General features: G+C 41.7%; 1 protein-coding gene across 8 annotated transcripts in view; it reads right to left on the bottom strand.

The window, feature by feature from the left end:
- si:zfos-588f8.1 overlaps window positions 1–24,775 on the bottom strand; it is a 61,651-nt gene that overhangs the window by 24,176 nt on the left and 12,700 nt on the right. For all 8 annotated transcript variants that reach the window (XM_067596932.1, XM_067596929.1, XM_067596934.1 and 5 more), the window contains exons 2-5: window positions 14,468–14,688; window positions 14,078–14,297; window positions 13,189–13,698; window positions 2,319–2,413 (exon numbers count right to left, since the gene is read on the bottom strand). In XM_067596932.1, coding sequence (XP_067453033.1) covers window positions 2,319–2,413; window positions 13,189–13,698; window positions 14,078–14,297; window positions 14,468–14,625 — 983 coding nt within the window. In that variant the 5' untranslated portion in view covers window positions 14,626–14,688. The remainder of the gene's footprint in view (window positions 1–2,318; window positions 2,414–13,188; window positions 13,699–14,077; window positions 14,298–14,467; window positions 14,689–24,775) is intronic.

A 24,775-nucleotide genomic window follows, 5' to 3' on the forward strand; every position in this document is an offset into this window, starting at 1 on the left:
CCGTATCTACCCTCACAAACACACACACACACACACTGATGTCTATCTGAAAAACAACTCTAGAACCAGTTAAAGGCATCTCTTACAGGCGTCAGCCGTATCAAAGGCTTTTGATACGTCTATGAATACTACTGCTTTGTACGGCTTGATGCTGCATCTTCTTTAAAAACTTAGGCTGTATTCAGACCAAGTCAGGCGATGTGGCCCGCAACCGCAGGGTTAAGTGGAGGTGTGTGGGGGTGTGAGTGTGTTTATTCGTGCCAAAGAACGTAACCGCTGTGAAACAATCAGAAAATAACGTTTATTGATCTGATTCACCGGTTTTCTCACTACCAGCACAACCTCTCTTCATTCACTGTGTAGCTCACTTGACCACAGCTGCTCTCCCTCTCTTTTTCTCTCGTCTTTTTTAAAATGAGTCAGGAAGCCAACAGCAAACTTTACTTTTAACATTATCAAATGAAGAGAAATGTCCTCCCCTCCTCCTAGTAATGTCTTTTTATCTCATGGCAGAGTTTACAACTCTGATCTCAGGCTGTGATTGGCCACCGCAGCCTTGAGCTGCAGTGACATCGGGTTGCATTTCTTCAAAAGTTGACTCTGGCTCAACTTTCCGGATGCAGTCTGGTGCCGTGCCGCAGCGGCCAAAACGCCCACAGCCAAAATGCACTACCCCCATTCAAATGAACAGGAGGACTGACGTTTTCGCCGCACTGCCTGATTTGGTCTGAAATGGCCTTAAGCAGAGGTCTCCCACTGAACTTCTTGTAAACGAGTCCAGCACATTTCAGGAGCAGTTTCTAAAAATGGTGCACTTGGACAATGTCTGCCATGAGGATGGATGATAAATGAATATGAAGGGCCACCACAGGACACAAAGTGAATGTAATGGCTCCCCTAGAAGTGAGAAAGTTTGCGTGTGCCTGTAAGGGCAAATCTAATTGAGAACAATCCCCATCAGAAGGAATGTGGAAAGCAAAATACAGAGGAGCTGACCAACATACTGCCTACATATCTGTCACCGTGTACTAAAGAGGTATGAGATGTCTAACAACACACACACACACACGCACACACAAACAGACAAATGCACTGTTCCATGATTACAACACATACATACATGTACATACTGTACATGTTTGTGCTCTTTCGCTCACACACACATCTCCTTTTCACACCTCCGCTAAAGTGTGTGTTCCTTTTCATCGCTCAGATCCCAGTGAGGAAGGATTAGTGCAACAGAGAGCCACAGTGAGAGAGAGAGCATAAAAAGATCCCGTCTGTCAGTTAGTCAGTCCGCTCAGAAAGCAGAGCGGAGCGGAACAGCAGCCCTCTCTTTGTTAATCTCCTCTATTGACTGTCTGAATGGCTGCCACTGGAGATGGAGAGATAGACAGGCAGCCTTTGTTAAGTTTACAGAGCAGAGCTGTGATGGTCCTCTGAGTCCAGTACATTGCTGAAGGGAAGCAGAAGGCTACACTAGCGCTTATGGTGGTGGTAGGTGAGTATATTACAGTTTTCAGCATTTCCTTGTCTAAGAGGGTTCCTTTTTTTCCACAGAAAAAAGCCTCGGCCAACTAAAAACCAACTCTCCTGATTGGATGACAGGCTCTTCTCAGGGTAAGCAATTCAATAGAGCATGATGAGACCTGGTGCCATTAGGGGATAATCAGGTTGGGGATGCTCACTTACTGTGAATTCAGCAGCTGTCGCCACAGGCATCTACAGGTTTCAAATCAAATTTTATTTTCGGCACAGAACACTTAATACATACACCAGCGTTCATGTTCAGTTCTCATCCTGTCTGAATATTATACTGAATGTTCTCTGCAGCCCTGCGGCTTTTGACTCTTCCACAACATGACATGATATCTTTTATAAGACACTGTATCAAGCAGCTGTTCCCCTCTCCTCATGAGGAAATGAGGAAGTGACACAGCTGACCAGACTTTGATGCAGCTTCTAACCAGAGTCTGACTGCTGAGAAAAAGGAAGGACATGCTAGCGGTTGAAAGTTTCAGTCCACAGACACACACACACGCACACAACTACACACACACACACACACGAAGAGGAGGAACTACATGACCAGCCATAAACAAGCAAAGAGGAAGGTAGACTAAAGAGAGGTAGAATACTCCATTGACAAGCTACAGGAAGAGGATACAGAACACAACAACAATCATTTATATGTCCCTGTATGGTCTTGTCCTGAGGATGAAGACAACGTAGCTTGACTTGGCTTTGTGTGAGGCCTTATTGAGAGAGGTTGGTGGCAAAGATTGTATAAAAACATGCATCTGGTGTTAATTACTCACCCTCTGACCACTCCACTCTCCAGGTAATTAACCTGGATGAATTTACCAAAGCGGCTGGAGTTGTTGTTGTGGGCCGTCTTGGCGTTCCCAAAAGCCTGGCAGAGACAAAAGAGGAGGGAGGGGGAAAAATACGAGGATAAGTTTAAGGGAAATTAGTCAAAAACATTAATGCAACGTTAATGCGTCTTTGGAAAAACTACCAAGTAACATTTATGAAAGTAGATCCATAGATATCATCATTTCCATCATCATCATCAGTGGATAATCAGGGTGGGGAAACCGAAATTACGCAATACAAGTGTCTAACTTTTTGCCAATAGATCAAAGAGGTAATTGATTTAGATGTCAGATAACAAAAGATCAAAAACAGAGAGAGAGACAGAATGAAAGCTTGACTGTTAGCTCATTGTTGATGTTCTGAAACTCAATTACTCAATTCTAAACTGTTTTGATGAGGTGCGATTGGGTGCAAAAACAAAATCAGTGAGTCTACCTTCAACACAGCACATGTACCCTAACTGAAGTTAACAACAACAAATGACCATGACAACAAAGCAAATCTATAATCCAGGGGTTAAATCTTGTTTTTAAACAGCAGCTGAGACCGCAGAAGGGGGCGGGATTGTGCTCATGAGTGTGTGTGTGTGTGTGTGTGTGTGTGTGTGTGTGTGTGTGTGTGTGTGTGTGTGTATGTATGCTTAGGTGTTTGTGTGTAAATTGGGGGTCCTAGGAGAAGGCAAGCATCTGCAACTCGTTCTCCCCTCTTGCCCTCCTCTCACTCTCTACCCATCCATCTCTCTTTCTGTTCTTTCTTCCTGCAAGACCTTCTCCCTCCTTCTCTTATTCAGTCTGTAGTTGTAAGTGTGTGTGTGTGTGAGAGAGTAAAAAAAGAGCGAGAGAGCATAGGTCAGTGATGATAAATGAGACTGGGACAGCCGCTCTGTATAGCAGTGTCAGACCAAACAGAATCAGAGAGGACCAGGGTTTCTCTGCAGGTCTCAGGCTATTGCTAACCCAGCCAGGGGCACATAGAACCCAGCCACCAGGCCTCGCTGAGAGGCCCCACTTATTGCATTGATACGGTAACAGAAGCACTCTCTCTTTTTTTTCTTTCTTCATGATGCACATGCTCACATGGTTACAGATAGACAGATACAAACAGAAACACAACAAAAGGCCACCGCAGGGGAAGTTGACTCAGTGCATGTTAAATAGGAGCCACATTGTATCTTCTAAAGCAGTTGCACGGTGAATTTGATACAGTGGTGACCAGGCTGATTAGAGTTAGGGGGGCACAAAAACAAACACATGCACAGACACCTACAGGGTCTTATTAAGAATCCTTAGAATGAATCGATGACCTATTTCCATTTCTGCTATTTCTCTCTCCTTTTTTTAATTTTTTAAACACATTTTGCTTTTATACCAATATATTTTGAACTAACTTTCATTTGTGAGAACACTACGATGTGAGACCTGAGGGAGGTATGAGGCAAGAGCTGCTGCTTGTTGATGGATGAGAAAGATTCTCGCTGTTTCTCATCTCTGACCAAAATCATCTATCTCTAAGTTGGACTTGCTAAGACAAGCCCACCCACTCACTAGGTTAGCTTATCTTATATCTTCTCATATAGACTTTCTCTCTTTATTTTTTTTGCATGTGTGTGTATGCCACACACAATCTCTCTGACACACTGGTATTTTTATATGCTCCATGTTCAGCTATTTTTATGTATGTTAATAAATTCTTACGTGTAAAATTGAACATTTATTTTTTCAGGTGTTGCTTGTTTTTCCAAAGTTCATTGCCATCACTTCTGTTCCAGGTTTGGGGGTCAGTAAGTGTACTTTGGCTCTGACGTTCCAAAGTCCTGCCCGCTGTGCCCAGTGCTGTTCTGATCACCTCCCTCCAATAACCTTGCAGCCAAGAGCACAAAACCCTGGGAAATCTCTGCAAAGCCCAGGCCGCTGCGCCATGGAGGGAATGCTAAACATGTCACAGCATCATTCGTATTCAAACATGCCCATCAAGAGATGATCTGATTGGCTGGAAGGTTCAGTAGGTATGAGGAAGCAGACCTACGGCTTGCCAAACCGTGTCGGTGGAAAGACGTGGTCTAATCTGCATTCTTACAAAATAGCGGTTGCACTCAAGGAGTTTATGGAAGAAAACGAGGGGAGAGAGAGTGAGAAACAGACAGACAGAGCAGAGGGGGGGTTAGCAATCTGCAGTGTCTATATCCAGTGAACATTTCATTTCTGTCTAAGCTGAATCCTTTCTGTGGTGAGCCAGCTTCTCTGGCAGTCCGCTCCCCTGTACATTTCCACTTTAGCCGAGCCAGAATGAAGTCTCACATCCCCATTCAACCCCCCTCACATACACACTAACTTCTCCTTACAAACCAAACTAGGGGAATTTCTCCAAAACAGTGCAGTTTAGGAGTTGTTTGTCTCAACAAAAAACTGGGGCAGATTCAGGAAAGTGTAAATTATATACTTTAAAACGGATTCAATGTTAGGTCTCCTATAAACTTGCACAAACATGAATAAACAAAATCTGTAAAAGGAAGTGGTCTGATCTGAAGTGGTATCAAATATTTAATATTCATGGAAACAGACTCCTCTGAAACAAACAGCTTAGTGTAGCTTTGATCACTCACTTCTGTAATGATCTGATAACATAAAAGTTTTTAGCGCCTCTTTTCATTGTTAATTTCAATGAGCACACTGACAACAAAAAAATGAAAGAAAAGAGAAAAACTCTTCATCAGCAAAAACTTGCAGCTGGTGCTTGTGTACTAGGCCTTTTTTTTTTGATATGACAATGAGGCACTGCTGCATCTTTTAAAGTCTAGCTGCGCAACAGAGCTTCAGTTAAACATTTCCACGAGTGCTGCCAAGGCCCTGACACTGACACCTCACTACAGCTTGGACACACTCACAAAAGGACTCTAAATAGTCCAACCGCCACAAAGACAGTTCCCACATTCACAGAGGACAACGGCAGGCGCTCATGCAAAAACTCATCAAACCTCTAGGTGGACATGGTCACTCATTCAGGATCACACTATTTACACCCACAACAATGTTCTTTAAGCCCAGTTTAAATTTATACGCTCTCCAATTACAGGTTAAACTGGAGAACCAAGCAGAAGGGTAATCAACTATATAATCACTGGTAGCTGCAATGTTGAAGCAAAACACCAATAGTACTTAGTGACAAAATAATCACTGTTTGTTCTTCGAAATGTGAAAAATACTTTGGTGAGATCACATGATGTTGGCAGTGATTGAACGCAACCACGTCTCTACACAGTTCCTCCTCTATACTTGGCCTTGCTTCAAGCCAGCACTATATCCCACCAACTACACTTAAACCCCTTGAGCTTAACTCAACTGGATTGTTAACAAAGAATTGATTCTTTGAGGTACAATAATGGCATCAATAGCGCTCTAAGGGGCTGGTGCTTCAATTCAATAATGGTGAATGTTCATTTGAATGTGGCACTTGATGAATTACTGCATGAAGGTCGGAAACAAATATTTCTAAACTCCGTATTCTGAACAAAATGACATGGCGGGACTTTCTCTTTGAGGGGAAGTGACTTGCAGTTCACTAAAAATATGAGAGATGCAGATGTGTTAGATCACAATTTCAATTTTCAGAGGATTCACATATGAGGATTTTAGTGATCAAACAATCATCGATTGGTACAATCCATTGATTTATGTACTTTATAAATATTTACATAGATCAAACAGTAAGTAAGTACAATGCCATATAATCAGACACAGCGAAGCTTGTATGAAAAAGTACTAGGTCAGTTATCACATGACAGTAACACAGCAGTAAATCATCTACAGAGGAAAACAAACCAAGTTGTGTTGGATGACAGCATAGTGGAAACAAAGTGGTGGTAGTGGTGGTTGGGGAAAAAAAAAACCTGTAATTGCTTCAGTATGAAACTTTTGATTGTAATAGATGATGGCTATTATTAGCAACGGCTGGAAAGTAGATCAGTCAGTGAACTATGCTTTCACTGCTACATACGGCACTTCCATGCACTGACTTAGAGGTGAAGTGTGCTATGATTTGTCCAACTGCACAGGGGGTAAACATAATGATGTAAACACCTCATGAAAAGGGAACAACTCAAGTACATGAGCTTCATCTCAATTACACAAAGAGACCCCTTTAGAAGGCAAATCTTACAGGCAAATCACATATTTCAGTTTTATAATAAACTGCAAACTTATTTACTGTTTATTCAGGAAGAACGTCTAAAAATACTGAGACATACACACAAACTGCACTGACAAACAGGAACAGATGTCATAAGCTGCACAAGCCAACAAGGTTATGAGACTCATCCTGTACAGTACAGACCACAATCCACGCTGAGCGCAGAGGAAACCAGCACACAAAGCTTCTTCTTGTTATTTATTCATCTAGTGCAAAAATTGTCCTCTGGCAATCCTGGTTTTTACAACGTGTTTAGGCTGAACATCAGACCACACATATATTTCAACATCATAAGAAGTGTCACAATCGATAACCAACTTCACTGCTGAACATAAGGCTGCAATTTGCAAATGCTCTATTGACTATGTAGCTGTAGACAAATACAGTCAGTACAATTCTAAATTTTCCACAGTGTTAAAATCTTTGACAATAGAAAAATTCACCCTTCAAAATTCCCTGAAGAAGACAATCTGGCAAGCAAACTCTTGCAGCGAGGCCTACTGGATCCATTCTCTCAACTCTATTATAGGGGAACTCCACCTACTTTATGTCTATTTGAGTCTGTGTACAAGTCTCAGGGAGTACTACTGCAAATATGAAAAACGTTTTATAAAGCCTCCAGAGGGAGGTGTGCAAAGTCTGATATATTGCTTCATGTGACCAACGTTGATCTGGGTGTGTGGAGTTAGAAATAAGCGAGGACTTAACACAGACTTAACGGACCTGAATCAGTCGAGTCACTCAAGAGGAGTTAAATTGTGGATAATGTAGGTGCAAGGATTTGACAAGGAAAAATAATTATTGGAATAAATAAAAACAATGTCTCTGGTTCTGCTGCATTGCTTTTGATGCTTTAAAAAGAAAAAAAAATCATGTGAGTCCAACAAAGTTACAGGAGTGCAATGCTTACTTGGTGGAGTACTTAAAGGGTAATTCTGGTATTTTTCAATCTGTACCCTATTTTCTCACCATGCAGTTAACCATAATGCTGCTACAAGCGGCTAGTTCCTGTGTTTACTTTCATTGTCAGACACTAACAATAACAATCTGAGCCTGTCAGTGGAAAAAACAATCACTTTTAGTGGACATATTTTGATAGGCGCAATTGCCCCCAAGGATTACATTGCAGCCCATTTAGTGGCTGCTGGCTGAAGAGATCTTTCTCAATACTGAACCACTTCCAAAAGATTTTGTCACCATTAGTCACTTAGACCCAAAATGATGGGAAAATAGGGTCCAGGTTGAAAAATACTGGAATTACCCTTTAAGATTTGGGTTTATGAGATACATTTTCAGTACCTCACACAACTTGCCCAATTTTCTTACCTGTAAGTTTGTATTTATCTTTACAGTGTGCATGGTCTTTAATTATCTTTGCTGTTTTCTACTTCCTGTGCTCCTACATTTTAGATGTCTGAGTAACATAAGTAGAGAGACTAGACATATGTCAGAGGTAAGGGTTGGAATAGTTAGGATAAAGTTTCCGAGTACCAGTTTTGCTCCACTTGTGGTCTGGTGTTTTACCAGATTGGAGCCATTTCAAGCAGCTCCACCCATGTCTAGATGGGTACCACATCAAACCCCAGCTTGTGGTGTGGTCACAGTACCATGAATAGACCCTGAAGTGGCCTGCAGCATGCTGCTACATGTAAGTTGTATTCGGCCTATAAGGAACAGCATTTTTGACTCTTCAATAGGTTTCTGAATGGTATCATTACAGTAAGGCCCCTTTGTATATGTGTAAGTGTGAGTGTGTGTGTGTGAGTGTGTGTGTGTGTGTGTGGTGAATGATTCGTGTGCATGATGCAGCGACATAAAATGCCAGCTTTTCTCATAGTCATACACAATACCACCCAGCCTGACCAAATATAGCTGAGGATTAAAAAAGGTGCAACCCATAACTAGGAGATAAACAATGGGTCTGCAGACAGAATGGCCAACTACTCCTCTGCACTTCCTGAACAGTACAATACAATACTCCGGTCGATCCACACCCCTCAAGGCTCTGAGCTAACAGCAGAGAGAACTACTGCTGTGTCGTAGCTGCTTCCTGTTAAAAGAGGGTTCCGGATGATAGGACTTCCTGTCTGAAGTTATGAAACAAAGTGGCATGGAGGAGACTTTGGACTAATGTCGTTACAGCTTGTCTTGTTTCAGGCCAGCCTAAAACACAGCTAGGGAAATTTTCTTGATTTTGTGTCACATTTTCAAGGCAAAATCTTAACATTGGCCTTACTTCATGTACATGGTGAATCCTACATGACAGGAAGTGTACACCCAACTACTGCTGTTATAACAGATCATTTTCTCGATAACAATAATAATTACTGACTGAATGTGAGAATAAAAAGATCTGTGAGCAAAACAGCTTTGACCTTATCATATTTCAAGTTTTTAGTAGTTTTAGCTTAAAGAGCACTGATGGTGGTCCACAGGGATTATCTCAATCTATTATAATTCAAGCCTATTTATTATAACATATAAAGGGAATAGTAGTTCAACAGTCTTGTGCTTGGGCAAGAAAAACTTGATCTGGACGTCCCTACTATTGACACATAAATCTAATATACTGCCTGCTATGTATCAGCCAATTCTCTGCAACAAAGGAGGGCCCTGCTGACATGAATAAATGCACTTCAAAGCCTGGCAAACGAAAATAGAGACACCAAAAGAACCACATAACAGAGGATCAACCAGTTGGACCAGTTCACAAAAGAAATACTCATTTAGAGCAGGTAAGCTGTTAAGCAGGTAGAAAAATCCCATTTGTTCAGATGGTAGAAGGTATTGAGGGCATCTTCTTTACCAACATGATTTAAATGTACACAATAGAAGTGCATAAAATAGAGTAGAGTAGAAAAGAAAACACTACAATGCACTAAAGTAGGACAGCGAGGACAAGTGGTTTCAGGTTGGGGCCATTCAATCTGCCAGTAACACAGCGCACGCAGTCGAACACCACAAACGATGATCTCATCTCCTCAAAATGTGACCCGGACCAGGCGACCTCCCCTATAGCTTGAGGATACGCACACAGAATGCGCATACACTTTACATTTTCCACCACTGTAACATGATCAGCTTTCCAGGCCAAATAAAGAACCAAATAAAATCCTTCTGTCGATGTAAAAATTCCTTCATTTTAGTAACCATATCTAAAAATAACATTCATCTCCCCGTTTATAAAACCTTCACTGGAACTTGTCACAGGAAGGAACCACAAGAGGTGGACTATTTGTGTGGAGAGAAACTGCAGGGAACATAATTTCAGGGGAGTTATTGCTTCCTCTGTAAAGCGACTTGTTTCATGTCAGCCATCTTATGAGGGTGCTGCAAAAAAGCTGGTGGGTGTTGTCAAAACAGAATCTTTTCTCATAAACTTAACCAGGAAGGTCTCTTTAGCACATAGTAGTGTGGAAAATTGTTTAAAGGAATAGTCTCCACTTATGCTATAACTGTTCTGGATGAAATGCAAATTTAGATGCATTAATGCTGCCAGCGGTAAAGGTATAGTTGTGTTCAATAGCCAAGATGATTGACTGACTGGTCCTCGCTGATATCCAATCTCCGTTTCCTGCAATGACCAGGCCAGCAAAGACCACACCCGTCTCCCTGTCTGCCCCTGCAACCACAGCTCTGGACTGGGCTAACACGCATGCTGCATTCTGGGAGTGAACGGCAGAGTGGCCACGAGTGTGCCAAAGGGACCAGAAGTCTGCTGATGGAGGGGAAAATCTCTCCATCGCCTTCCCCTCCTTCTCTCCGTCAGCCACCCGGAACCAAAGACTCTGACAGACTGACACACATCAAGGGACCAAAGTTGCACGTACTTCACTACATCTGAAAGTAGCAGCAGTTCTGTGGGTGACGGCTGAGTCAGAGAGTCTGGAGACAAAAGCGACCTGACAAATGATGGATGGATACACTGTGCTTGCAAGTTACTATAGCTGCACACTCTGTATTCCTGCCATTAATGTTCAAGCCAACAGCTTGTTCCCAATTCCAATCAAACTTCTGTTTAATTTGGTTCTTTTCTTTAGTACTGTGGTGAATTCCAATGAAGTTTCACAGATTAGGGATTTTTACTTTTCAGCACCGTTTTGTACTTTGAATAAACCACATTCCACATATGGCTTTTCTGGCTTACGGTGTATTTTTAGCCATTACTGAGAAATAAAACAGAAAAGATTTACTTCCAGATCACGAGTGAGAGCAATTAGTTCCCCACACCAAGGAAGGCTATTAAACTGAAAACCAAGTGCTGGGATTTCCGCTTTTTGTCAATGTGGTATTCAGGTGACTGTGCCGAGATAGGGGTCGTCCCAGTCTGTGTACTGTGCCGTGTAAAGCAGAACTTAATTTATCTTTTTTTAGTCTCTGGTCTTTCCGTATCTCTCAAATCACAAACACGCATCCAGATTACATCGCTGACAGGAAGCACTCTTAACACATTATTTGACCCGAGGTCACACAGTACACCACACAGGACAGTCTAATAATTGAAACAGTTGTTGAAACAGACATTTACAAGTGCAGTTAAACTTCCAGTGATGGAGTCCTACGCTGCAGAACACAATGCGAGACAACACTCACAATGAAATATTGCTTATAAGAGAGTATGAGTGTGGGAGTGATGTGAATGCCGAAAATGACTTCACAATAATAACCCCGCTTGAGGTCTGACCGGAGGTAAATTCTTCCATATGTGAAAGTGGAGGAGACCCCGTTTCTTATTACAGGGATGAAAAATAAACTAAATCAAGTCAACTCTGCTCTTAGCCACGTAGCTCAGGGATTAAACTCAAGTAAAAACCACACTGTGTAATGACTTACCTTTCATGATGCACCCATTTTTTAGTGAAAACCAGGCAAAAGCTAACAGATGCCTGCTTGTCTGCATGGATTTGATTGTGCCTCTTATGTCTCTAAACACAGAGAGCTGTACTTTACAATGAGCCCTGGTTGTTTAACTGTCTGCAGCATAAAGATACCCCTCAGCGGCCGTACAGGCAGAGCTTCATTCGTTGGAGACACCGCCTATGGTATCTGTCTCTAAGTTCCTGTTACTATTACGAAGTTATTCATTCTTAATGTCTTACATTTGACTGAGAAACAATCTGAAAATATGTATTTCTAATGTGGATACATGAGTGAGAAATGATGCTGGTGTGTTTTGTCTGATCTGCGATGCCTTTTTCTGTGTATCAGTAAATCAGCTGCTTGCTCTAATTAAACAGATAACAGAGTCTAAGCAACAGAGACACTGTGCATATGACATATGATCTGCTTGTCCAGGGTCAGGCCTAAAACATACTCCATTGCTATCAACCAGCTGGCCTTAACCAAATATTCAACAATACACTGATTAATCAAATAATATAATTGAAAAATAATTTGAGTTTTTCTTATTTATTAAAAGCTTTTTCACACAAGGTTTCAAAATGAACAGCTTAGAAAAGTTTCCTGTTTCTGTTCGGCAGTAGTTTTGGTTCATTCTGTCCTGTCATTGGTTGCAGAGAACAAGTCAGTACAAGTATCTAATTTCTCAGCCAGCAAAAAGCAGGAAGAGAAGCAGTCACCTGACTGAAACAGCAACAAAAAATACCAGCTTGTGGTCAGCAACGGCTCTGAATGAAACTCATGTTCATATTTCTACAGTCAAAAAGAAAATCTAGAAATTACGTCACATAATCAACGACCCAAAGACAACAAGATTAGCACTTGCATTGCAAATAGAAATATTTGAGTTTGCACAAAAGTGGACAGAGATAGAGAAATCAACAAACAACCCAATCTTGTCCATCTTGTCTTCCCACATTTCTCAAAGGCAAGGGGCCATGTTAAGGGTTGATAGGGGAACTTCCCATCCTCTTTTTCATTTCTTCTTTCTGTGTAGACCATAGTCTTTATGTTAAAGTGTTTAACACTGCACACAGACTACCATATGCTCCATTAACTCAGCCCACGCACACAAGAGCAATGGAGTTGCAGCCTGGAAAGACATTTGCTCAGTATTGCATGGGATCTGATACCTTCATGGGATTTTTTTATCATTCATAACCACAGGACTAGACACAACTATTGTCCCATAAAATAATCTCAAAACATAACAGAGGCATCCTCTGACTATGTGTGTGTGTGCTTTTGCATACCATAACAACATGATGAGTCTCTTTTAAGGTTTTTGACAAAGTGTTATCATCTATGGATATAAATTAATGAGAGCAATGCATTTCACACCTGATTGAAGCCAGTGCAGAAAAGATAGCAAACATGACTTAGTGGTAATGAGCATGAATAGCCTTAACACATACGTGAGGATTTCCATGTGACTGATGAGACAAACAGACAAGCTGCTCAGCTCTGATGGGGGCACTAACAGTTTCATTTAATCCATTTCTCATTCTTTTCTTTCCATACACTTTATTTTGTACCACAGAGCTTTAACCGATCTACAAAGCACACCATGACACTCTCTTCACACACATTAAACCCTGTTTCCAACTAGAGCAGGTTACTAACAGCTGCAGATGTTGAATGACACAGTGGGAATAGACACAAGCAAAAATACAAAGCATTTGGCAATAATTTCCAATGGTGCTGTCATTCATGTCAGTCATGTCTTACCTCCAGGACTGGTCCAGCCCCCAGTATGGTCCTCTCCACGCCGCTGGCATAGCCCTTCTGGCTGAGTGCAGTCAAACAGTGGATCAGGAAGTTAGTACTCTGCGTCTTGCCTGAGCCACTCTCTCCAGAGATGACAATGCACTGGTTGACCCTCTTCCTGAGCATGGCATAGTATGCCACATCTGCGATAGCAAAGATATGAGGCTCCAGTTTGCCCAGCTGGTGGTTCTCGTACATCTTGACATACTTAGGGTTGTAGATGGGCAGGAACTTGAAGGGGTTGATGGCGATGAGGATGCTGCCTGCATATGTGTAGATCTTTTTCTTGTAGAAGCGTGTGCGCAGGTTGTTTAATATGCTGTCCTCGTTGAGGACGGGGAGGTTGCAGAGGTCTGCAAAGTCATCCTGCGGAGGGGGAAGGAAGCCCCTCTGGGCTAGCCGCTGTGCCTCCTGTTCCTTGGACAGGGGTGGGAGGTGGACATAATGGATAGAGCCGTCATGATTCCTCTCCTGGATCAGGGGAAGACAAAGAAAAAAGAAAAAAGCTTAAATTAGCTCAACTGGTTACTGCTGAAACTGACACACTGTGTTTGAAACAGTTAAAAAATGTCCTGGGTTGTTTCTTAAAACCAGTTACAATCAAATGATGTTGGAGAACATTTTGCATGTGGCTAATTTACCTGCCTTTTGTGTTATATTTTATCTCATTAGTATGCAACTTGTTAGCCAAGTTGACTACTTGTTTTTGTCTCTCACTGAAAATGGCAACAAAGAGGAAGAGAGAGCAGAAGGAAGTAGAACGCAATAGTCAGACAGTGGGAGGATTTTTCTCAGCAGCCCACATGCACTGTGTTAGACTACACTTTGAACTGTGTGTTGTCAACCCCACCTGTAGTAAGAAGTAAAAGCCAAGGCTCTGAGGGTGTTGCTCCTGTGCTTTTCGAGGCCAAAGCAGAAACCTCTGGACTGGCAGGTCTCCGGCCTCCAGCACCCACTCTTCCCCGCCACATTCCTTCACCTCTGCCAGCACATACAGGCGGCCAGGGTCCAGCCTCAGATGAGAGGCAGCATCTGAGATCACTGAGGCTGCTGTTGCATCCTTCTGCACTCTGAGGAGTAGAAAAAATTAATCTGATCAGTGCTGAGTCCCTTTACATATGAAACAGTACAAAAAGATTATTTCATGAAATAACAATATTATAAGTAAACATAAACTTTTGTTTTTATTTCAACATTGATGAGAGAAAGATCTGCAGCTGTAACACTCTGGCACACTCACTTAAGATTGCAGCAGGTGGCAGACTGGGTAGCCAGCCGTGGGTAGATCTGGAGCAGGTATGAGCGGCCATCGTGATCGTTTGGGCTAGCTGGCCCACCTCCCCCCCCTCCTCCACATGCGTTCGTTGCCTTGGTGGCAGCGCCATCTCTGACACTCATCCTGAGCCCGGGGGAGTGGCCTCAGCATGCCGCACCCACTGCCTCCCTCTCACCACACAGCACCTGAAAGTGACAGATTGATTGATCAGTGATGATTCTTTTCACATTTATGCATCCAAACTGATAAGGGTGCCTGATAGTTTTCCATATTGACACTGGACCATGATAAAGAGGGGAGACAAAAGTCAGTTTATAGTTAAACAATAAGGATGAAAGAGAGAAGACGACTCTAACACCAACAATTAGCTATCCTGTCTTAATAAACAGGTGTAAGTCAGTAGAAACAGTGAACAGATTCCAATATAAAACATTACAACTTTCTAAAAGCCTAAACGATGCATCATTGCAGCTCTGAGCAAGCATTTTAAAATGCAAACAAAGTAGTTGATTTTCAAAGTAAGTCTAAAACCACATGGGAAGCTCATCCTTGGTATTAGATCCCTGGAGTTTCATATTCTGAACATGTATGCAACTCTCCTACAGACTTGTGCCTTGGAATAGCCTATAAAACAGGCCTATACAAGTAAATGTTACAGTTTTATAGGACACAGGCCATATAAGTTAGCAACAAATTAGCTTTGAGGCCTGCATCCTATTAAGCTATTCACTTGCCAAGGCCTCTTTCTTTGTAATCAATGGTTTATCATAAAAAAAGTTAGAACTCTGTGAGCAATCCACCACAAGCAAGATACTATTCCCTAACCAGTCACTAATGAAATTATTCATAAATATCTGAAGAGAGATCAAGTGATGAGTCACACAATGTAAGGTGAGAAATCACATCGGATGCCCCTCAAGTTGTAAGACAAGTGTGAAGTGCTTACTGCTACAATAAAAATGCCACCATGCTAGACTATAAACACATACTGTAACCAGTCAACAGCTCAATCTGCCTATTATTGTTTTAATGTAGAGGAAGACAGAATGGTCCTAATCAGTCACTTCATTCTTGAAAATCTTCATGCATCAAGTAATATCTGCCCACATGCCTACTTTGATTACACAAAATAGTCCTGTGTTGATGTGCCAAATGTAAGCATTTCATAATCAAATGGCTCCAAACACTACTTACAATATGTTACTTGAGGAGATTAACAGTGTCAGTCAGCGGTGTTTTAAGGTTACAAAACAATGGTACACTGTGGATCATTTTAATAGTTGTGGTGCAAGAGGTGCTCATCCCTGTGGCTGACCAATCCATGAAATTATAATGTGGACAAGACCACATAGAGGGAACATTAACATAATCTGAACAATAACAGCCAGGAAGCGCAGAAGACACCTGATATAGGGCATAGGTCTTCAGTCTGCAGTCAAGCCTCTTATCCACAAAATGTTTAGTGATACTGCCCCATATTAAGTTAAGGGGGAAAATATGTTATTTCTCACCTAATTCCACAAAAGAAAATGTTTGCTCATGTTACTAGCACTCAAAAGAGAAAACATAGCAACACAATAAAATTTTCTTGACTGAAAAAGTTAGATAAAGGCAAACTCCATGATATTTTCATTCTATATTTGATTGAAAGAAAGCCTATGGTTAAATGGAGTGATTTTTCTTGTATGTTAAAAACACACTTCTGACATGAGAGTAGTTCAAAGGAAATCAAAAAGTGCTTCAACTCCAACAAAAAAAAGAAGTGTAACCTATTGCTGTAGAGTGTTCATGAGTTTCAATGCTGAGCTCAGACGTGTGCATTAGTGGTGGTGATGACTTGTATTTAATAGCACTGCAGTGCATAACTATCACAGTACTAGTAAATATCTTTTACCACTGAAACTTTACCGTAAGTTGCAGCTGCAGATGCAGCAAAGAAATCGAACCCTTCCGCTCAATGATAGCAACCAAGATCACAAAAACACAAAACACTGTGGGTAAACCACAAATAGTGTAATGAATACACGCTCTTCACTCTCACAGTCAAGACACGTACAGTGAGGTATGATGTAGAATGCAGGGCAAAGAATTATGCAACCCTTTGCCACAACACAGCCCATCTCTCCATCTATGGATAACTCAATATGCTCTGCCTGGCAAGGTCGCAACACAAAAGTTCTTACAACATCACAGAACCCTGAGCAGGCCATTAACTGAGAACAAAGTAGAGGTTTGTTCAGTCCTTATTATGGATATCCCTGACTTCCTGACTGAAGTGAAGCTGCCTTAAAGATGTACCGGGCTACTTGAATGAACTAAACCACTATAATAAAGAAAGAGGGTAGGACAAACCTCTTTCTGATGAATCACATGACTCACTGAAGTCAACAAGGTCAAATGCTAATTCTTTGAGTCCCCTTTCATGTAATTGTTTACAGTAACGTAAGAGATTCAGCTAATGTAGTCTAATGCAGGTTTTTATTAGATATGTGCTCATTCTCAGGCCTCCATAGCATATGACTACTTCTACTGTAAGGTATGAACAGTCATTACCCTACAAGCATTAACAAGGTTTTATTACACAGGCATTAATAAAAGAGAAAAAGTTCTACCACAACATTTCCGTGCTGTTCTGTAGAGGACGAGCAAGAGTTCACAGCATGCTGAACCTCTTACATTACACGTTAGTGCTACGTGGTTTCTCGACTGAAAGAAAACCAAACCTTAAATATAGATCTATAACTCCGCCATGAACACATGCCTATCTGCAACCTACACATAAAAGGAAAGAGTGCAGTTGTGTCCCATCCTTGAAAAAGTTTTCCACACCACAGCGTACTGTGTACAGTAGCTAGTGTTAACTCAGTACACAATCACGTCAGGCTGCTCTGTAATTAACGCTCAAGAATCATTGCACAATTGTACTTCTTTGTGCGACTGAACATTCACCGCACACCGAAATTAAATGACAGTGTCAGTCAGATGGTGCGGTAACTTTGCCGGACTGGCATGACGACAGCTTTACATCATCACCGGGTGAACAGAGAGCCTGGCCAACATTACTGATTAATTTAAAGTCAGCTCTTTGAAGTAGTGCTGAGGTATTTCAGGGCTGACTTGACCACAGCAAAAGGAATACGGTTCGTGTTAATGCTGTGTGTGACAATTTTAAGGCAGAATAGTGATCTATAGTTGAGTGTGACTCGCACAGACAGCAGCTGGGTAAAGTTTGGTCTAATGATGGATCATGTAGCGTGGCTATGCATCAGTAATGCATGCTCTGTAAACTGTAAGCCCCCCCTCGGGGAAACAGGAACCTGTTTTAAATCACTGTATGGCAGGCAGACTGCACTGCTTTGGTAACCTGATCCAGGGTTGAGTCCTGTAAGCAGTGTGGCCTACAGTTTATCATTTTTATCATTCAAGCAGAGACAGTTTATTTTCACAACCTGAAAAATAAGAAATGTTATAGTCTGAGATATGCCCAAAATAAGCAGGCAGAGGGAAAAGAGGCTCTCACAGACTTTTGCAAGTATTATGAAATCAAGTTCTCCATTTCTCCATTTTAAGGTTCCTTTTCACTGAAAGTTTTCAGATGATTGATACAATGAATTGTGCTCATGTGTTTGTGTAGTTATTTTGAATTAATACACAGAGAGTTGTTTAGCTCAGATAAGAGGACACCGCATTTCAATCATGCACAAGAATATCTAGTTGTGTAATGGTGGCAAAGATAATAAGTATGGGAAGTTTTGTGGATCAAACACAGCTTCATCCTACACCTACACTCCTATCTAGGCTATACTATGTTATCTTCATATCTCTTTATCTATGTTTATCTCCATGAAAAAACAAACCAAATTGATCCTTTGGCATTATCCAAGCTTGTTTCAGATGCTGTTTTATGATGCATAAGCAAATGAGACACAGAACACAAACAGACATAGATACTATACCAAATACAAAAATGTAGCGACAAAGATGTCTTAACAGGGCCAACTCTGGAATCATTTAGGTCACAGTTGAGAATTAGAGGAAAAATAGAGCAACTTTAGAGTCATGAGCTTGTGACTTTGCCAGGCTAGCTGACCACAGTCCCAAAAGCATGCGAGCCTGTAAAATGCCAAGGCATGCAAAACTGCAGAGACCACAAAAGACACCATAATCATTATCCTCCATCATGGGCTCTATCTGGTTTAAATCTGTCACGTTCAGTCCTGAGCTGCTCTCTCAACTAGTTTCAAAAGAGCAAACATAAAGCTACAGTATGTGTGTATGTGTGTGTATGTGTGTGTGTGTGTGAGGAAGAAAGTATTTCGTCTCAGCTTGTGCGTCATGTGTACACGTCTTTGTGTGTGCACAGTGAGAGAGAGAAAGAGAGAGAGGAAAGCTGAAAAAAAAAAAAGAGGTAGTGACAGAAGACTTGACAATGAAAAGTTGCGGGGGAAGACAGACAGAGAAAGGTAAACATCTAAAAGTGAGACAAAAAGAGAGAGAGGTCCCAGGGGACAATCAAAGGAGACGGAGGCTTTGAGATAATGCTGCTTCCTCCCTGCAGAGGAGATCCTCTGTGAGGATGCCCAGCATTCCACAGATAAGACCCGGGGTTGTCTGCTTTGCGTAGGCTTAGCCTGGCACTTTAGCTGCTTACTGGGGGTGGAGGGAATACACCAGAGCACAGTACTACAGCTGAGAGTAGAGAGCGACTCTTCAGCTGCTTAACGTAGGCAGGAGGAGGCTTTAACAACTAACAAGCTCCTTATACCAGACATTTTTAAGGGGGTCCATCTCATCCTTGTCAGACTCACTAACCTCATCCAACCTGAGCCCTCATTATCCGGTCAAGGAGAATGAGCTTACGGTAAATTAATTCCACTGTTCAATCATCAATAAGACTGAGAAAATACTGGTCTATACACAAATACGTTAAGCTGCTAATTTAGCGACAGAACATTACCTGAATTGAGGACAATAAATGTCAGTCTGTAAAACTTCTCACTGAAAAACACTGTGAACTTTTTTTTTCCTTATTAAAGTTTTAGATTAAGCTTCTGTTAGATTTAATTTACCTAGACAACAAATGTTCATGCCTGCACTGATTTTCAGTTCTCTGCCACAAGGGTGTCTCAATATTTCACTGAGCCATCCTGTTAACACTGAAAGTTATGGCCCATTTCATTTGCTGTGTTTCTGACAAGCACGATTTTAAAAGAGCAATATTTTACACAATCTCTGAATAAAAGCCTGTCACATGTACACACACAAAGGAAGAATAGCGAGCAGTAAATTAAATGGAAAATGATACGGAGAGAGAAGAAAACAGCTGCAGAAAACAAGCGCTCCTTTAACTGCCTTATAACTGAAGCTGAAGTTGGCTGTGAGACAGATGTGTTTGAAACTCAGTAGAAGTGAAATAAGCCAACTAGGTCTTACTCACTCTTCCTTCCTCACAACCCCTACTCACTCAGTCTTCTTCACCAACCTTCAAAGACGTAGAGAAAAGCCCTACCCACAAGGAGGAGGAGGAGGAAGAGGAGGAGGAGGAGGAAGAGGAGGAGGAGGAGCAATTGTAAGTCTTGAGTGCCAATTAGTTGAGCAAGAAAAGAAATAGTTTGCCTTTATATGGCCAGTTTTTGTACTGTTTATGATCTTACTTAGAGATGTGTGAAAACCTCGAGTGTTATGCTCTTAGTTTGTGCTACAGACAATAAATTTTAACCCTAATGGACCTCCCAAGACCAGCACACTCACTCTCACACACACACATCCTCATATTTATAGACTGTATAAACAGAGCAACCAGTCAGTGCTGAGACACCACCAGCTGACTCTATGATGTGGCAGGAAGTGAATGACCCAGTGACACATAAAGGGTCAATGAACTTCAGCTGGAATATTCCCAATCTTTCCATTTTCTCACTCGTGTTAACTTGGTTTTTCACTCCTCCCATCTCTCCTCCACCATATGTCTCACACTCGAATACAACAATCATAAACACAGAGGTGAAGCCAAAAGAAGCGGTTATGATGTCAGCAGCGTGTTTGGACCAAAGAGTTTGGTCACTCCCTGCATTCCGCCTCTGCATCGGAGGAGGATGTCTGATAAATCTCATGAGTCATGGCTCCAAGCAGCTTCCACTGTCGACATGACTAGTCAATGACATGACAATGACAGCAGTAACGAGAAATGCTGGTATTAAAACTTATGAAGTCAGTTAGTATTTCAACTGGGGGGGAGGGCCATATCGTATAATTTACGATAATACTGGTATAATTTTTAATATGATGAAAAAAATTGATATTACAATATTGCCAGTGATAATGGCAGTATTCTGACTCGTTGATGTAATGACGTCATTCGGTTATGCACAGCAACAACCAGCATGGCTGAAAGCGAGAGTGACATAGCTACCGGCTCCACTGTGGAGGAGTTAGTTCCAAAAAGGGGATTGACTTCACTAGTGTGGAAGTGGTTTGGTTACAAAAGATCAGATGCACAACAAACCGCAGTAATATGTAAGAAGCGCAGGAAGCCTGTAAGAACAAAAGGGGGATATACAACATACTTATTTCACCACCTCAGGCACCCACTTGAGTATGAGCAGGAGTATTTTGTCATATTGTCGATAACATCATTATTGCATAAATACCCTGAAATATCATGATATTATTTTAGAGTCATATCGCCCACCCCTAATTTCAATAACTGTAAAGCTCATTTAAACTTTCAATTCTTCCACCGTTTGTTCACATTTCCACCAATGCTGCTGTACACCAGGCATAACACAGGCATGCAGGATTTGTTGGCTGCGGTTTGTAAACACACCATTCAAAGTTGGCCTCTCCTCCCAGCCTCTACGACACCAGAGCAAGAAAGAGAGAGAGAGAGAGAGAGAGAGAGAGAGAGTAGCAGTGGTCGAGCCAGCTAGAGAGCGAATGAATAGAGGGAGGAGCAGTAGTGAGAACAAAGCAGTGAATCAGATAAATACAATGTTATTTTCTTATTGTTTCATGGTGGTTATGTTCTAAAGCACAAATAAAACACACCCACATCTCTGCACAACCCTGCAGGAAGGTGCCACATTGCTGCATTTGGTGTGAATACAGAGCTTCATCCTGTCCGCTGTGACCTCTCTGCTGTGTGTGTGTGTGTGTGTGTGTGTGTGTGTGTGTGTGTGTGTGTGTGTGTGTGGAGTTCAGCCCTGCCCTTGATCAAATAGACACAGAGACCTGTTCTCTTTATACATTCATGACACAGAGACAGAGAGCAGAGGAGAGAGACGGAGACAGTGATGTAACCTGGTCACTATGCTACAAGTCCCAACCTCATGAGTCTATACTTTTGGGTTTTTTTTTTTAGGAAAATCCTGCATAGTATTCCTTTAAACATGCACATGTAATTACTTTATTTGACTTAAAATGTTTTGAAATCTGAATACTTAATAAATAACCTTAAATGAATATGTTAAAAAAAAATCTACATTATCTAAAAATGACCAAATTATGTGATGATTTGGCAGACAGAGGACAGGTAGTAGATAACTTATTAGAAATCATATACAAGTATATACTTTAGATACATTTTTTTCTAATAGAAATCAATAGTCACTACACTACATCAATTTGATACTTCTCAAGTAACTTACTTTTTTTAACCTCCATATACACCCATCAGGTTAAGTGTGCACAAGGTCACTCTGATATGTGGACAAGAGGAGCCGCGGATTGAACCACCGTATGATTAATGGTCAACATGCTAAACCACCTGAGATGCAGCTGAGCTGTTAAAATGAGGTTTTTTTTTTTACAACAAGAAACAAAACATGAATACTGTATGTACTGCATCAAGGATAATTGGTGCAAATATAGCCAGAGTCAGGAGGCTTCCTGCATTATGAGTGAAAGAGATGATGTGAGTCACAGTCTAAAATAAACAACATACTGAGGAAAAATGGGGGAAAATATGCAACGGGCCAAAGAGAAGTCAGTCAGGGTTTCACAAACCAAACAACACTGACTCCACAAGGTTTCAACAGTTTATGGAGGCATGTGACACCCTTGGAAAGGCTACATTAACACCAAAAGCACTTTTAATTTAATTGTATGTATTACCATGAATGAAAAAAAACAACATCTGGAATGTCTTCTACTTGTCCTGGAGAACCCAGCCTGTACTGACAAGGCCGATGAGTAAATTCAAGGCTACACTCCCGACCATGAGTGTTGTAAAGGAGACATTTCTGGATGTGACTCACTAAGGATGAGCAAGTTAGGCGTAATTGTTGAGACCAGTGATTGTAACTATGTAAGGAAATCACACCTTTCACACATGTGACACCTTCATAAAGAGCACAGATGTTCTCAATATTCTCTTTGGGTTTTTCCTCAACTTTTTCTCAAAGTAACATTTTACTCTTTTGGACAATATCACAGTCATGCTGTATGTATCCTATATACAGTAACTTTCCTGAAGCTATTTCTGTGTAATGAGTGAAATGTTCAAATCTAGTCTCCCTATGTTTTTTTTAATATTCTGCTATTCTTGGGCTCTTGACTAGAATTTAAGCTGTGTGGGTTTAAACAGTGTTTGTTCAGACAACATGTGCTTGTAATGACGGGCCTGCTGAAGGTTTTGTGGGGCCGAGGAGGTTAACTGTTTGAACATCTGTGTTCAAGTTTAATGTAACCATTTTTGTTTTATGCTGAATTTCAAACATTTCAAAATCCCCAGGTCCACCTACACCCCCTCCCAGGGTACATCTGTGTGCCTGGCTGCAACACTGTAGACCATGCTCCTTTCCTCTCCCCAGGGAAAGTGGAGCTGGGGCCACCGAAGTATCCATCAGCACTACAACTCTGTCTGCATGACCTAATGGAGATGAGAGGAGCTGGTCTTTTGCCAAAGCAGGCTGCATTGTCCTCTGGGCACAATGAGACAGAAGCAAGGGAAGTACAGATTCACTACATGTGTGTGTAAATGTGTGTGCGCTCCCAGTGGCATTTGGCCTATGTGTGTTTGTGTGTTCTCTTAGGGATTCATAAACGCACTCAGGACTTGTGTGATAGAGAGAGATTGCTCTTGTTGCTGCTGAGTAGTGCTAAATCAGCCTCAGGGTTAAGGCTCTATAGGAAGTGCAGATGCACCCGAAATGGCTGTGAATGGATCAGAGCCCTCCCACCAGAGCCATGTGGTCTATTCAAAGATGCAGTCTTTTGTTTAACCGGACCAATACCTCAATCAGAGAATTAACCAGCAGGCACCAATAAGACAAGCGCAGATAGAGAGAGAACTGTGAAGAGAGAGTGAAGGCAAAAGAAGAAAAGGGGCACTAAAAGCTCATCTCCTCCCCCCCCGTCTTTAAGTCGGCTCCCAGGCCGGCCAGCCACGAACAATAAAACCAGAGCTGAGGAGCATCTGCTGCCTGCATCTAAAGAAGAGGATAAAGGAGGGAGAAGCCGCGGGGATCCAGTCTTTGACTTGTTGATATTACCCTATTCATTCAATATGGAACCCAAGCTCATGGTCAAAATCCTCTTTCCTGCTACCAATAAGCTGCTAGAAAATCAGTATGAGGAGCAGAGAAAGACATCACACATGATACGTTTAAGCCAAACTGTACAGTAGCGAGTATTTAAGAGTTAAATACAAAAACCATTTGATATCTCTCAAATCACAGTGACAACTTGGTTAACTAAACCATAACTAACATCATGCTAGCTAACTGCCTGCCACAATAAATGACCATAACCATGATGGGCAACGCTAATCAATCATAACATGGTCATCTGAGTGCACTGCATTGATCTGCCGCTCCCAATATCATGCGTCTGAGTCATGTATTGACAAACTGACGCGGGCTGCTGTTCATCTGACATCCCTTGGAGGCAGGTATGACCCTGCATCACACACAGATCATTCCAAGTCAAGCGAGAGGGGAAAATATGAACAGCTGGGGCCGGCGGCAAACACACTAGATGAACTAATTTGAAACAACTTCAAATTGCGGCCATATTCCTCCTCCGAGCTCGCCCATGTGTCGACCCGTTCTGTTGTTGCTTGAGGCGATCCAACATTAGTTTTAGCCACAGCTTAACAAACTCCTACTTTATGTACATTTCACAGCAGGTCAGTAATCTAAGAGGCCCGGGTACAGCCTTGTACTACTCCCTCCCCTGTCTCGCTACCCGTCTGCCTCCGCTTTGCCGCTGTGTTGTTAACTGCTTCCTTCACCGTGCCCCTCTCCCTTCATCTCTCCTGTCAAATCATTGTCT

The sequence above is a fragment of the Thunnus thynnus genome, chromosome 8 (genome assembly GCF_963924715.1).
Source record: "Thunnus thynnus chromosome 8, fThuThy2.1, whole genome shotgun sequence".
NCBI classification, from domain to species: domain Eukaryota; kingdom Metazoa; phylum Chordata; class Actinopteri; order Scombriformes; family Scombridae; genus Thunnus; species Thunnus thynnus.